Source organism: Chinchilla lanigera, unplaced genomic scaffold (genome assembly GCF_000276665.1).
Source record: "Chinchilla lanigera isolate Chin_1 unplaced genomic scaffold, ChiLan1.0 scaffold00113, whole genome shotgun sequence".
Taxonomy (NCBI): Eukaryota; Metazoa; Chordata; class Mammalia; order Rodentia; family Chinchillidae; genus Chinchilla; species Chinchilla lanigera.
The window spans coordinates 1,313,733-1,330,190 of record NW_004955514.1 but is presented as its reverse complement, the minus strand read 5'-3'; the positions used below and the strand labels follow the sequence as shown (position 1 = coordinate 1,330,190).

General features: G+C 40.9%; 1 protein-coding gene across 6 annotated transcripts in view; it reads left to right on the top strand.

The window, feature by feature from the left end:
• The window catches only part of Poln (polymerase (DNA directed) nu), a 127,306-nt gene that overhangs the window by 11,982 nt on the left and 98,866 nt on the right, over positions 1–16,458 (top strand). For all 6 annotated transcript variants that reach the window (XM_013506824.1, XM_013506823.1, XM_013506826.1 and 3 more), the window contains 3 exons: positions 1,161–1,305; positions 12,903–12,982; positions 14,728–15,210. In XM_013506824.1, coding sequence (XP_013362278.1) covers positions 1,167–1,305; positions 12,903–12,982; positions 14,728–15,210 — 702 coding nt within the window. In that variant the 5' untranslated portion in view covers positions 1,161–1,166. The remainder of the gene's footprint in view (positions 1–1,160; positions 1,306–12,902; positions 12,983–14,727; positions 15,211–16,458) is intronic.

Sequence of the window (16,458 nt, the reverse complement as noted above, 5' to 3'; positions counted from 1 at the left end):
TGGCCTTGAACTTGTGGCGATCCTTCTGGCTCAGTTTCCTGAGTGCTAGATTACAGGCCTGTGCCTGTAATTACCATGCCTGTCTTATTAGTATTTAGACAATTAGAAATTAAGATTTAGTATAGGGCTGGGGATTTAGCTTAGTGGTGCAGTGCCTGCCTGGCAAGTGTAAGGTCCTGAGTTTGATTCCTGGTAACACACATGCACACAAATGTATAAAGTAATTTGAAGTAGCTTATTATGCCAAATTCTCCTTAAGGTCTCAGTTTGTGCATGACTTCTATTAGATACCATGTAACTTTATAGGTAATACCTTCAAGAATATTTCTTACCTGCTTGTTTTATGGGATGCCATAAAAACTCATTTTGGGTGGACTTTATGGATTTTTTAGCTATGATTATCAGAAAATGGGCATGCTTAGGTAATAGTAAGCAATTATTTTTTGTAAGCCATTGAACAAAAATGTTTTGCCAACTACTGTATTGGTTATTTTAAAACATTTTTATTAAGTGAACTTTAATATACTTGAACAATTTTTAGCAGTGAATTTTACCCAGTAGTTATCAGTTTCTTACTTGAGTGACTTAATTTTTTCCTATTCTGTCTTGAGATAGAAATTTTTTTTTTCTCAAGTAATATAGAAAAAACATGTCACTTTGTATCCTGGCTTATGATAGCAAGTTCTATTGAAATTAGTGTCAGATAGTTTAGATGTGTAGTCAATACTTGGTCTGTGTAGTTCCCATCCAGACCTTCACCTGCTCAGCCCAGAGGACCAGTAAGGCTGATCGATGGAAGGGTTGGTAGGCCGCATCTGCTATGACCCAAGTCAGTTGTAATTGATGTGTTGTCAGATATATTTACTTTAAGATTAATAACCATTTTTCAAAATGGAGAAATGATTTGAATAGATTGCTTGCTTCATAATTGGTTAGCTAGACAGTGAGTTATTTGTTTACTATGATCCCAAGTTGAGTGTCTATATTTTTTCCTTTGACTATCCTTTTGGGATTATGGGATAATAGAAACCTATCTCATGGTTATTAATATCGATGTTTAAGTGAAGGTCTACATAAATTTTTCAAATATATAACAATGGAGTTTCTTATTTTAAAGTATCAGTATAAGTGTGTTTATCTTATGTTAATCTTACATTTAGGACTTTATGAAAATGGAAAATTCTGAGGCATGTGTAGGCTTTGATCTCTGTGAGACACCACTCTCCAGTGTTGCTCAGAAGATCATGTCTGCTATGCATTCAGGTGATGTAGTGGATTTTAAGAACTGGGGAGAGAGTACAAAGAGTAAGTAATTTTTATGAATCTTTCTATTTTTTATTATCTTGAATGTTAATAATTCTTATGACTAAGAAAGTGAAATTAATGTAGTAAAGTTATTCCATAGAACTGTATTTTATACACAAGTTCCATGTTTATGAAGAAAAGAAACCTACTCCCTGCCTCCTTTATTCTCATTTGGCTGAGCTACACTCACTAAATTTCATGACCCCTTAACCCTTATTGCTTTAAAAATATAGCACTCTCTTCCTTGTTCCAGGAGTTTCTCTTAAACAATCCCTTAGAATTTGGATCAAGTATTTAAGTATCTTTAAAAGAGATGGGCTCTCATAGTGCTTCCTGCTTGGCTTTTAGGTTATTGAACCTGTACACAGTATTTGCTATTGTGAGTGAATGTGAGCATAAGAGAAGTATTTTGCATTGTGTGTATTGTAGTGTCATAAAAATGCATAAACTCTGGATGGCAGAGACCAGTTGCTCTGTGTGTTTATAGTATGTGTTATAATAGTATTAAAAATGATGTATGCTCACAACTTTTAACTGAAATGTATTTGACATCCAGAGGATTATTTTACTACTCACAAAGCAGGTTGTTTTTTCTTTTTTAAGTAAGTTTGCAATTCTGGGTCAGTCATTTGTGGTTTATTCTTTTCCTATAGGGTAAGTTTTGAGAAAAATACTAAGTAATTAGATTGAGATGAAATAATTGAGAGCTTTGCCAAATATTAGCACAAAAGCTGTCAAACACAATTTCTTTATTAAATACAGTAGCACCTAACATCTCAATCTGTTCACATTCAAGCATCTGTTGCTTGCATGTCTTAGTACAGTAGAAATCACAAGCCAGTAAGAATTTCTGAATTATATATCTGGCAATTTATAGTTTTATGGGAAATAAATGATAAATATTTAAACATTTTATTTGCTTGTTTATTTATTTGCATTACTAGGGATTGAACTTGGGCCTTCACACTGAACTTCATCTCCAGCCTTTTTTAAAAAAAAAAAAAAAAATTAAGACAAGTTTCACCAAGTCTCCTAGGCTGTGCTTGAGCTTCTGATCCTCCTGTCTCAACCTGCCCAGTGCTGGGATTACGGGTGTGCTGCACCACTCCCAGCTGAACACTAAATATTTTTCTGTTCCTCTTCATCTCCCATATAGCACAACCACTTGCTAGACATGTAGACTACAACCAGACATTTCTTATATATTTTTCTGTAAAATTCTAAAAATAGTACAGCAGTGTGTACTTGGCAGGGGTAGTAATGTACTTTCCTTCAACAACTGATAAATGAAATGCCTCTGGTGGCACTGTTAAAAAATATATGGTAGTCAGTCCAGCTCATGTGAATTCTTGTCTTGCCCTGAAGTACCTTGTTGAACTTCTGGCTTTTGTTATTGAAAAGATAATGGAAAATTATTTTTCTGCCAAGCATTCTTGGATTTGGAAAAATACTAGAATTTTCGTGAGGATTCTCTATTATGTATTGCTAAGTTACTACAAATGTACTGGCTTCAAACAACACATTTATTGTAGCACGGTTTTTGTGGGTCAGCCTGGGTATGGCTCAGTTGAGCACTCTGTGAGGATGTAGGCTGTGTCAGCTAGGAATGGGTCTCATCTGAGGCTTGAGTGAGGAAGCAGTTTTCCATGCCTACAGGAGTTTTGGCAGTTGCTTGTATGTTCTCACACTGAAGGCCTCTGTTTCTTCCTGGCTGTTGGCTGGAAACCATCCTCAGATGCTTTTCATGTGGTCCTCATCATAGGCAGTTTGCTTTATCAAAGCTCCCGAGAGTCTTCTTAGCCAGACAGACATTAGTCTTCTGCATGACCACACATATCTTGTCACCTTCGTTGTGTTCTTAGTTAGAAACCAGTCAGTAAATCCCACCCACTCTCAATAAGTGATCTTACACAAGGGCAGGAACATCAGGAGGAAGGAATTATAGGGCTATTTTAGGGTCTTTTCACTCCTATTTGATTTCTTCTGAGAAGAATCTGAATTAAAGTTGGATGGCTGGTGGGTTATTAGTGAGTGATGATGGACTGAAAGACTAAATTCCTGCGTTCTTACTGCACACTGAGCTGTTACATCGTATTTCTTATATGAAAAATGTTGTAAATCAGCCTTTCATTTCTGTAAGCCTATTTCCTACCATGTAAATACCAAAATTGAACTCAGAAATTATGGAAATGAAGTGCAAATATTGGCCTTTACTTAGTAGGTAAAACTAAAGAGCATTAAACCTGTGGCGTGTGTCACTTTGAAATCTAATTTTATGATCCATTTGATTGACTGTGGTGTCTCCAGATACATCTGGTAAAGATTGAACTGTTCTATCCTCTTGAAACAAGCATAGAACCTTATTGTAAAACTTTGCCATGAAAAAGATATTAGAACTGCAGAAACCTAAAGTACAGCTTAATAAATTTATATGAGAATATTTAAGTAACTGCAGCTCACATTGCCATCATCTCTAAATTTCCCAAAACCCCTGCTCTAAGGTAGCTGTTATCCTGAGTTTTATGGTTACCACTTCCTAATCATGGGCATTTTATATTGTTCTGAAGACCCTTTTGGTGATTACTTGTTCACCACACAGGAATGCAGTTTTCCCTTCTGGGGCACACAGTTTCCTTACATGGCTCAGTCAGGTATGACCACATGGCCAGATTCCTGTCTGCAGGGTGTGAACTCAAGTGGTGTGTGCCATTTCCAGGATAGGCCTGAAGACAAAACCTGAAATGACTCCTTTCCAGCCCTTTGAGCTCTCAGAAGGCAGAGTAACATGTCAGGTTCTTTTTGTGTGCCACTGTAGCTGGGCTGATCTGAGAATTCCTCTTTCTGATTTGTAAGCACTTTCTACAAACAATGCAGGAAGGGTTTTACTACTTTATTGCCTTGTAAATACTTTCTTCAACATTTTGGGGAGGTCTCTTTGTTTATAACACTTTAGGAAAAATTTCTCTTTTTTCTTTTAACAAAAAGTAAAGTACAGGGCCGAGGGTATAACTCAGTGGTAGGGTACTTGTCTAATAGGCACAAGGCCCTGGGTTCCATCCATCTCACTGAAGGAAAAGAAACAAATAAAATAAAATACTTGAAGTCCATTATTCTGCATTTTTCTTAAACATTTACATACTTGTGCACATAAATGTCATTTGACATAAGTTGAGGAAGGGTTCACTAGGTTAATTCAGGCTTTTTCTTACTTATTGAACCCTCCCCCTTATTGTTTTGTTTTGTTTTGGTTTTTTGAGACAAGGTCTCACTAAGTAGTTCAGGTTGGTGGTGAACTCACTATGTAGCCCAGGCTGGCCTTGAACTCACAGCAGTCCTCCTGCCTCAGCCTCCCCAAGTGCTAGGATTACAACCATGCGCCCACATCCAGCTTCCTCCCCCTTATTTTTAACCCATGTTAACAACTGAGTTTGTGCTTTTTAAATTTCTGCTTCTTTCTTCCCCTGACTATAATTATAGCGTGTCTGTATGTGTGCCATCCAGATCTCCTTCCTCTAGTGCCACTGGCTAAGGTTTTGTTGTGGTGCGTTGTGGTGCCTCACAGCATCACATTTCGGCTTCCTCTGGTTTAGTCCTTGTCCCCAGGAGTGCTCCTCAGTAAACTTCCTGCTGGCAAATGTCAGTCTGATTCCCAGGGTTCTTGATCTGCTCCAGCTGGTGCCAGGCATGCCCTGAGGCAGCAGACATGGAGTTTGGAGTTGTGTCACCCTCAGTTAGACTGGCGCTGATGATATCACCAATTATAGATAGGGTACAGATGGTTGGTACCTGGAGAGTTCAGATTGGTTGGAGGTGGGCAGGTTTAGCATGTACCAGTGAAAGCCATTGCACTGGCCAGGACAGTGCTGTACATTTGAGAAGTGCAGGCAGTGGAAAGCAATGGAACCCCTCGGCCTTTAGAAAAAGGGGTGGAGGGCCCTAGGTGATTACTGGCTAAACTGACAGTCCGAGGGCTTCTGTCACAGCTTGTAAGAAGCCACCCCTAGCCCAGGCCAGAGACTGTCCTGGGCTCCAGAAAAGGTTGCTGTCTCAGCCCTGGCCGTGTGTTGCCCCAGGTCCTGGCCTTGGTCAGGAAGGATCCAACCCTGCGAGGCATATGGTGGGAACCTCTGGAGTGAGTCCCACATACTCCTGGGACCTGCAGAAGTGGTCAGTCCTCTATTAAAGGACAGTTCCCCTCCCACTGTTCCCCCATTTAAAAGTGGTACAGGAGCTTCTGTCTTGGAAGATTAAGACATGCTTCCTGTTTACTTTGTAATAGTTTAGGGAAAGTTTTTTTGTTTTTGTTTTTGAGACAAGGTCTTGCTAAGTAGTTCAGGCTGCTCTTGAACTCAGTATGTAGCCCAGGCTGACCTCAAACTCATGGCTGTCTTTGTGCCTCAGGCTCCCGAGTGCTGGGATTATAGGCATATAGGTTTTTTTTTTTAAGAAAAAACCAAAGTCTGCAACCCCACATTTTTCTTAAAAGCATTTTATATACTTAGTGTACATCTGTATCATCATATGAAACTGTGAAAGCATTCATATGTACAGTACAGTTTTTCTCTTTTTTGCTATCACCCTTTGCCTGATCATTAAATTGCAGCATAACCTGGCCAAGCAGTACTGGGCCTGTTAAGGGACAGAAACCATATAGTAATTTGAACAAGAAATGTTTAAAGCATTATTAACTAGTTATGGGATAAGCCACCAAGGAGTAAGGAGAGATTCATCATAGCACACATAGGGAACAGTGTCCTCCCCCAGGGCAGCAGTAGAACACTGAGTGAAGGGGCAAATGTAGAAGTCATTCCACCCCCAGAGTGAGATTTAATCCTTATCAGAGGTGTAGATGTAAGCCACTGGGTGGCTCAGAAGATGCTGAGGTGTCACAGACAGGTTAGCACAAGGAGCCTACCCTCGGATGTCACTGCCTTGTGTGCCTACAGAGCTTGGGAAGCTGCCCCGAGGATCTGCTGGCACGTGCTGGAGACCTGGCTGAGAGGCGATCAGCAGTGATGCTACTGGGTAGCCAGTACCCTGGCCAGAGCTGCAGGAGCAAGAAGAAGGGCGAGTACAGGACCCATGTAGTGCTCTTCCTATGCCAGTGTCCCTTCAGCAACCTGTGCTGACAAAGCTGAGCATCGTGCCAGGTGTTCAGGCCAGCTCCAGTATGACAAGCAGTGTAATGAGGGCGGACTTTGCGGCTGAGAGGCAATAGATGACTGCTCTAAGAACAAAGAGACACTGCCCCAAAGGGACTGCAGAATCTCACTGGTGTGTATAAACAGGGCTGAGGAGAGGACAGGTACAGCTAGAGCTGGTGAGGGAGCTTACTGATGGGGAAGTGCTCCTCAGGGACCCTAAAACAAGACACGGTGCTCACATACTGCTAGGATGGCACTTGATCCCTTGCAGGAAATGGTTCACACTGAGTGAAGTGGAGATGTTAGAACTACCATAGCAGATGGTGAAAGAGGGATTAAAAGCCCAGAGGGGTGGACATGCTAGAGTGGCTGTGTTCTGTAAGGCTGGGAAACAGCAGATAGGAATGTCCTGCAGGAGGGTCCCTTAGTGTGCCAAGCAGTAAAGAATGCTCTGGTTGGCAGGGGGGAGGGCACCAGCTTCACTGAATCCAGTGGCACCTGTCATCTGTGACCAGGGCTGACAACAGGAGGTGCTCCCTGATAGCAGTGAGTTTGATGGGATCTTGAAGTGGAGACCAGATGGCAGTGCCTGTCAGAGGAGGGTAGACATAATTCTCATAGAGTGACCGAAGGAAGAAAGATAGATACCTGGGGTGGAAGGACCATGTGACACAATAGCAAGAGTGTGTGGCAGTTCTTACCCCCATCTACCCCCCAGGGGGACCTATGGCCATTTGCTCTGTAAGGTAAGAGCTACCACGGGGGGAAGTTCATGGCTAAAGCTGTTTCCCAGATATGATAATACATAAAAAATAATATAGCAACCCAGAAGGATTGGCAAAAGTTGGTGCCATTCCTAAAGACCCAAAGCATTCAGAGGAGGGAGCAGTTTCTGTCGTATCTCCATTTAATTCAGAAGTACTGAAGTCAGCTAGATCCTGAAGCATGGTAGTGGATAACACAAACTTAACTAAGTTCTAGGCCTTCAGCAGCTCCTGGGCTGGGTATAGCACATGCAACTTGCAAGGCCTCAGGTGTGTAATATCAGTTAATGATTGGTGAATGCGTTGTTTTGCATCTGTATCAGAAAGGATGATCAGAAATAGTTTGCACTCAAGATGTATAATACTAATTTGCATCTTGCTCCAGGACTGTTATCGAATGGCTCACTGTTTTGATGACATTGTACCAGTCAGACAGCATAAACAAGAAATGGCAAGCTTATTAGCGCTTTGGTTGTCTAAACAGAAAGATTCAGGGGCCCACCACAACTGAAGTTTATGGGAATTCAGTGATCTGAGTTCTGGTAGGGTATTGCCTGACAAGTAAAGGACAAATTACTGCATTTTTTTCACCTTCTATCACTAAGAAGGAAGCACTGTGCTTGATAGGCATCTGTCGACTTGAGGAGTGGAGGCAGCATCTTCCACATTTGGGAGTACTGTCCCAACCCATGAGCAGCACTGAAAGCCAACAGCTTCTTGTACAGTGCAGAGTAGGAAAGCACTCTGTAAGAGATTCAGCAAAGAAAGCAAATGGCCCAACCATGTGGACATCCATAGCGTTAGAGGTGGAAAAAATACGAGGTGGTGTTTATGGCAAGGTCTCAACAGGAGAAACAGAATGCAGACTCCCAGGAACCTGGAGCAAGGCAAGACCATCTGCAATAAAGAATTACAAATTTTCTTAACATTTGAAAAAACACTAAGAGCCTACTGCCATGCCTCTAGCCCCTGACTGAGATGGACTATAGCACCATGGGGACATCAAGTGACTGTGAAGACAGAACTTCCCAGCATGGGGTGGTGCTGTACGACTACCAAGAGGAGGGCCAGCAAAAGCTGGCTGTAGGCCCACCACAGCCCTGGAAGACAATTTTGTGGGAAAGCCAGTGTAAAACTTTTGGTCAGAAGTCCGTTTGAACATCCGCTCTGTGTGGAAAGAGGGGAGGCTCCAGGTTAGGTTTGGATGTGTGGGCAGTGGTGAGTGGTTTGATGGGCTGACCAGGGACCTGGAATGTAAAAATCAGAAGATGTGGTATAGGATCTTGGGCAAGGTGAGTGAACCTATGGAACGGGCACAAAGTATTTCCTACCCACAAACGTCTACCACACAGGAAGCACTGAGCAACAATGTGAACAGAATGACTTGCTCAGCTGACATCTGCCAGTCTCTGTCCTATGCTGTCTCAGCACTGACATATGGTTGCTCTTCAGCAGAGTAGCTGTGGGGCAGGGAAGAGACTATGTACAGCTCCAGAACCATGGTGCTCCTACTCACCAGAGCTGTTTTAGCTTTTTCTCTGCTGAACATCCAAATTTCCAACAGAGATCAAATGCCGAGGGGCATCATGCTTTGGTGGTAGATTGACAATCCTGAACCTCCTATGCCCTGAAATGTGCTCTTCTTCTTCTTCTTCTTCTTTTTTTTTTTTTTTTTTAGCTTGAACTCATGGGCTCAAGAGATCCTCCTACTTCAGCCTCCCAAATAGCTGGGACTACAGGTGTCCCCCACTGCACCCAGTTCCAGGGTAATTCATTTTGATTGAATTGACACACATTGTAGGCATAGATTCACCTTTCTCACTCACACCACCTTGTTGGCTCCATACCCCAAGGCTCCTAGGACACTTAATAACTGGCACAGGATCCATACAGAGTTGAGGGCTGCTGTAGTGGGCAAATGGCAGTGGCACAGACTGGGCTTCCCACTGCTCACTCATAGCCTCACGCCCGGACAGTGCCATCTGACAGAGCAGCGGAATGGTCTGTGGAGGCACAGCTTGGAGATGGCACCCTGCAGAGAGGGGGCAGCAGCCTCCAAGGTACAGTGTGTACTTATGTGACCGTTACTGGTGCAGTGTCCCCAGGATGTGATAAACGGCCTGAGAGCCAAAAGGTGGAAGTTATCCCTCCCAGTAACCACTTAGATATGTGTGTTCCCACGCGCACCTCTGGGTTGTGCAGATCTAAAAGTTGGGCTCCTAGAGGGAAACATAGGGGTATGGGCAAAGCGCCATCAGAATTCAAGCACATGTCAGTCTCCTTGTGCGAAGAGACCGCAGGCAAAGAGTGCAGTGTCCATCCTGCTGGAGTGACTGACCCTGGGTGTAGGAGGAGGTACAATTGCTACTACCTAGCATAGGTGAGGTGGCACCTAGGAGATATGATTGGTCGCCTCCCTTCCTAAAATATGGCAAATACAGGAAGCATGGCCGGAGAAGAGCAGAGTGAACAGGCCTTACCTCTCAGAATGAGGCTTTGGATCACTCTCTCCACAGCCATCTAGATCAGCAGAGGTGCTAAGCCATGGTGAGGGGACCTTAGGTGAGAGTGGAGGGAGATGGATGTCATTTCAACCCAAGACTAGCTGCACTAACAAGATTTGGTTCATCCTGTTAACTTCCTTTTCTGAGGAAGAGGCCACCAGATCCTCCAGGTGCTGTCTGAGCAGAGTGGTGAGGACTGGAGTGAGTGCTGCGGGTGCCGGTGCCCCCATTAGGAGCTACTGGATAACCCCTCCTGGTGACCCTCCTAGCCACAGAGCTTCTGAGACCAAGGGTACACTCCTTCCCCAACAGCAGTGAATCCAAGGACTGGTTGCTGCTGGGGTATAAAAGCTCAGCTCTCTGACCTCCTGAGGACCCTATGTAGAGCCACGCTCAGCCCAGAGAGGGTCTCAAGGGACTGCATCTCAGCTTCTTCCTTGTTCTGGCTTTTCCTCCTCCTTTCCTTAATTGCAAACTGGTGTGAACCTCCATCATGGAGGCAGCCTTCCAGGGGACTTGACCCATGCCAGGGCACGTGGGTAACATTTTTATATACATAAATGGGGAGACTTGGTCATTGTTCTAAGGGATGGGGTCATGATGTTCAGTCCATGGACATAACTGTAAGTTATTCTCTTTAATGGCTCTGTGGCTCATCATGTGAATGTCACATTATTTGTTGTTCAGTTTTCCTGTTGATATCTACTTTGTTTTCAGTCTTTCGCCACATGAGTAATACTGCCATAAACATTTGATTTAAACTCATTTTATGGAAGCATATATTTCTAGGATGTAGTTAGCTAACATAAGATTGTTTTGTTAAATGACTGATGTGTTTCATATCTCTGATTTTTAGTGAAGTTCTCCCTCCCTTTCTCTCTCCCCCTCCCCATCATATAGATAAACTCACATATCTTTAAGTATATTCACCCAAATTTCACAGCCCACACCCCACTTAGGAGAACCCTGATAGCATTCCCAGAGGCCCATTATATGCTTGCGTAGGATCACTTCTCTCAGTTCCCAGCCATAATGTTTGGATTTTTAACTTCAGTCAGCGTTGACTATTTCCAAAAAGGTGCTAAGAATTCACATTTTTACCAGCAATGCACGAGATTCCCTCTTCCCCTTTATCTCCAGTCTCCAGTCATTTAATGACAGGGACACATTCTGAGATGTGCCTTCCTAGGAGATTTCTTCATTGTGTGAACGTCATAAAATGTGCATACACAAACTAGGACAGCTATGACATCACCAGGTGATATAAGGACTGCTGTCCTATATGCTGTCTATTGTTGACCAAACTGTTTTTATGTGGACATGGTTTTAATTTGCATTTTCTTGACTACTAGTGAGTTTCTGTATTACATTTGTTTGTTGTTGGGGTTTGCTATTTTATGTATTGCCTTCTTATCCTTTGCTTATTTTCTGTTACTTGTCTTTTCTTTTTAATATGTAAGAGCTTGTTGTGTAATTTAGGTATTAGCCCGCTGTCGTTCTCATTTTTGTTCTAAATAGATTTCCAAATAACAGTATTTTCTTTTGGATGTTGTTTTACCAGTCTATTTATTAGTCTGTCCTTTTCTATTGAATTGAAATGCTATCTTTGTTGTTTATGAAGTTATCATGAGTTCTGGGATCAGTTTCTGGTTCCATTCTGAAGGTTTTTTCATCTGTTGCTATTCATATACCATGTAGATCTGACTGCAGTAGTTTTATGTATGTCCTAATAATCTGGCAAGGCAAATCTTTTATTTTTCATTTTACATTATCTATCTGCTTTTTATTTTCTTGTATTTGTAATAATTAGTCTTTACATTCTTGTGTGAATCAGTACATGTACATAACATGCCTGAATTCCTTTTTCATCTCCTTCCCCTTCTCTCCCCTCACTCCATCTCTTGATCCCTTTCCCACATGAGAAAGATCTGTATCCCTACTTCCTATTATCTATCTTTTATGTTGTTCTTTATTTATTATTTGGGTTTTTCATGTAAGAAAAATCATATGATATTTAAGCTTGTGTGTCTGATTTATTTCACTTAACATATGGTCTCAAGGTGCATCCAGTTTCCTACAAATGACTCAAATTTATCTTTATGGCAGAACAGTACTCCATTTTGTATAGATACTACATTTTCTTTATCCATTCATCTGTTGATGGACATGTAGGGTGCTTCCAAGATTTAGCAATTCTGAATTGTGCTGCTATTACATAGGTGTGCATAGATCACTGTAATATGATGGTTTTAGCTCTTTTGGAAAATACCCAGAAGTGGGAGAGCTGGGTCGAATCTCCATACAAATTTCCATATTGGTTATACCAGTTCATTTTCCCACCAACGATGTAGAAGGGTTCCGTTTTTCTTGGAGCCTTATCAGCATTTGTTATATTTATCTTCAGATATTTAGTTTTTTACATGCACTTTGAAGTTAGCAAGATGCTGTCTTAAAATAAAAAAGGGCTGGAGATATAGCTCAGTGGGAAGGCCTTGGTTCAATCCACAGTGCCCAAACAAAACAAAGCAAAAACAAGCAAAATACACAGACACCCAAGACATGCTGCCTTGAGTTGAATACTTGTTCTACCACTTATGTTCAGTGTAGGCTTACTAAAATTAAAACAAAATCTAAGTTAGATGTTTGTATTGTGATGTTTTAATGACTGTCTGCTCCACTGCAGTATTATTGAGCTTAAGAACTTCCTTAGTGGAGCTGAAGTTGGAGCGAGAGGCAGAGCCATTGCCTAGCATGTGCTGGGTCCTGGGCTTTATCCATGGCACCAGAAAGAAAGGAGAGAGAGAGAAAGAGAGAGAGAGAGAGTGAGAAAGAGAGAGAGAGAAAGGAAAAGGAAGATCCTCAAACCTTTAAATTTGCAAAGTTTCTATGAAACATTGACTTTGGGTTTTCAAAATCAAGCATTCAAGTGCAAATGCTAAGCAATTATTTTTAATAAACATTTCATATTTATATAGATCTGTCTCTAGTTAACTTGAAAATATTTCACAGGACTAGTTATTGCAATGGTAATGTGTATTTTGATTATGAATTTTATTACAGTAAAATTCATTTAAGAAAAATAAATGTAAATAACATGATTATACCAGCTATTTCAATGTTAATTGTATGACTTATATTTCAGTCTTTCTTTAATGCTTTATATTTCTTTTTTGTTGTCTCTAAAGCTGTAGAAATGACCACCAAATCCAGTGTTAAGTATTCAGTGCTACTTGAAGATGGGAAAGATCAATCTCTGGAAGGAAGGGTAAGTGATTGCAGATGTGGATAATGTGCTAGCCAGTGTACATATAATTGCTTGTTCTCCAAGAACACACATACAGTCTCTTTGGGAAGAGGGAAAGGGGAGATAAGCACAATAGGCCTCCAGTGGAACTGTGCTACGTGCTGGGGCGGAGGAGGTTCAGGATGCCTAGGCAGCAAAAGGAGGGACCACCTAACCCACCTGCGTGCTGTCCCAGTGTGCCTGTCTGGGTGGTGGGGCAGCAGTTTGAGGTGTCTTTCTGAAGTATGGAAATTGTATCTGAGCTGGGATGCAGTAGCTGACTAGGAGTTAGCCAACCTGAAGATCCCACTTTTAGAGCATGGGAGAGGGATGCTGAAGATGTTTTTCAGGTTGAGGGAACTTTAGCGTGGTGGAAATAAGCAGAAGTCCAGAAAGACAGAAGTACAAAGTCCATAATGGATAATTTAAGCAATTGAGTCTAGAGAGGAGAGAGAAGAGGACCTATCATTAAGGACCTTATATATGAAAAGTGGTGGGGGCAGTCTAGTGCTTAAGTGAATGGACTTTGGAGAGAACTACTTACATTCAGGCCCTGTCCTAACTTAATTCAAATTTAAGTTCCCTGTAGCAGAATAGGAGTAATGATAGGACCTGTCACTTGGGTTGCTAGGATGGTTATTCAGCCCTGGAATTTTGAAAAACAGTGTACTTCCTGACATATCTTAAAGTTGTTTAAAATATAACAAGTTTCAAAAGTTGCAAAGGACATGCTTTCTGGTATCTTGTTAATACTGACATTTTAAAAACTGTCATACATTTGAAATATATCCACTATAATTAAACTACTCTAGTAACTTGATATCCGTAATCATCCCCTTAAAAATACATGAACAAGATCTTCAACAGACTGAAATCTTTTTCTTTTTCTCATTGAATTCCTTTTCTTGTATACTCCACAGAATTTTAATTAATATAATTTTATGCTCAAAAGTCTGTTCTTGAAAACTATATAATTTCTCTGCAATAAAAATGAATATAAATTTTAAAATTTCTGTGACACATGACCAAGTGTTAAAATATTTTCTTCAAAAATTATTTTTAAAGCAATATGAATACACAGTTGTTAAAGACAATGTTATCGTAAGTGAATCTTATGATGAAATGGATAGGGATGCTTTTTCTGCATTGGTTGTTTGGTTTGTGGATCTATCAATGTATACTGTACATTACTGGAATGAGAAAAATCACTGCTGAGCTGTTTTTTTTTAATTATTAAGTAGATTAACATTTTCAAATAGTTTTGGTGATCTCATTTTCTCTATAACTGGCCTTTGCACGTGGTAGATTATTAATCTTCACTGTTATGCACAGACACAATGTCCTCCCATCCTGGTGCTTCTCGTAACCTGGCTGGTTCCAAGAACAGGGGCCAATGGGGACATTTTGAGGTTCTGCCTACACCAGCCCTGGGATTCAGATATGCATGCTTCCGTTGGTAGAGAAAAGTCACTGTTCTAGAGGACACTACAGTTTCACTAGAAAGTATGGTCATAAGGCTGGTCTAGATGGGTAGAGTACTTGCATAGCAAGTGCAAGGCCCTAGCTTCCTCCTCTAGTTACAAAAAGTGTGGGGGGGAGTATGGTCATAAATAATATGAAGCTTATGTCTTCACATTCTCTTATACAAGTTTTATCAGAAATTAATTTGGTTTGCAGGTCTGTCTATGAATCCATATTTCAATGAAATTGTTTCTACTTTTCTGCAGAATCCTAAATCTTTAACAAGCCAAGCATTGAAAGGGTCCATCAGGCTCCCTCCTTGGTCCTCCACAGCCAGGCTCACAGAGCAGCTGTCTGCTGACCAAAAGCAAAAGAGCATCAGCCCTCGCTCCAGCAGTTTAATTCCACAGTATAATCAAGAGGCTTCCATTCCACAGAAAACAGAGAATAAGAGAAAGCATTTCCTAAAGGAAAATATAAACAAGGAAAATAAGGAAAGCATGAAACATAAAAGAAAACATGTTACATATGGTAATTCATCAGAGAAAATAAGTAAACACATGGCACTGGAAGAGGATACCAATGAGGTTGAAGCCTACCTAACCTCTGGGGACTCAGGACACTTTTGCGACATTAGGTATTTGGATGATTTGGCAAAAAGCCAGCTGACAGGAGTGCTGAAGCAGGCAGCAGCCCTGGTAGTAACCCTGATGTATAAGGATGGCTCCACCCAGTTAAGAGCTGACCAGGTTAGTAAATAGTAGTGGTTTTTGCCATTTGGGATCCATAAAGGAAGCCTCTTTTCTTAGTCTGTTTCTGATAGGACAGCTAGAATAAATTGGAGTTTTTTGTCTGTCTGTGTGTTTGTTTTGGTGCTGTGGATTGAACCCAGGGCCTTGTGCATGCAAAGCAAGAACTCTACCATTGAGCCACGTCTCAGTCTAGAATAAGTTTTAAGGCCATTTCCTCCTCTTAGTGGTGAGTCAGTGATGATGTATAGTTCTCCTCAGATTTTTAGATAACTGCCAAACTGGCTTCTAGAGGATGTGTGCCTATTCATATTCATTCCACCAATAATGTAGCAGGGCTTCAAATTCTCTGCTTCATTGCATATATTTGTCTTTTCTTTTCATTTTAGCCATTTACATAAGTGGTGTTTCATTGTGCTTTTAAATTGCATTAACCTAATAACTATGATATTGCACATCTTTTTGTGTCCTTATTGGCCTTTCATCTATCATCTTTGGTGAAATTCAATTTTTTAATAATTAAGTTTATTGGTACAATTTATATATGCATAATGATCACATTCATCATATGGAATTTGTACCTGTACATGATATATCTTAGTTCCTCTTTTTTTTCCCATTCCCTTCCCCGCTCTTCAACCCCTCTTCCCCTCCTTGTTCATAAAGCTTTGTTTCCGTTTTATCCTTTTTCTCTCATTTTTCTTCCCCCCGCCACTCCCCTTTTCCTTTGCCCATTTATTTATTTATTTATTTTTTTTTTTTTTTTTTGTTTTGTTTTGTTTTTCTCTGGTACCGGGAACCGAACTCATGACCTTGTGCTTGCCAGGCAGGCGCTTTGCCACTGAGCTAAATCCCCAGCCCCCTCCTTTGCCCATTTAAAATTAGCTTATTTTTATTTTATTTCAGTCCTAAAGAAGTTCTTTATATATGCTGATTCAAATCCTTCATGAGATATATGTTTTGTAGCTCACCAAATCTATGCCTTTTTTTTTAAAATTTCTTGATAGTGTCTTTTGAGGAACAAAATGTTTTAAATCCAATGAACTCTAAGTTTTTTAAATTTTTGCCTGTGCTTTTGTTATATCCAAGAATGCTTTGCCTATCCCAGGACGTGAAGATTTATTCTTGTTTTGTTTTTACAGTACTGGGGTTTGAACCTAGGGCTTTTGCACTGAGCTGCATCCCTAGCCCCTTTATATTTTTTATTTTGAGACTGGGTCTCACTAAGTTGCTGAGTTTCTCAGGCTG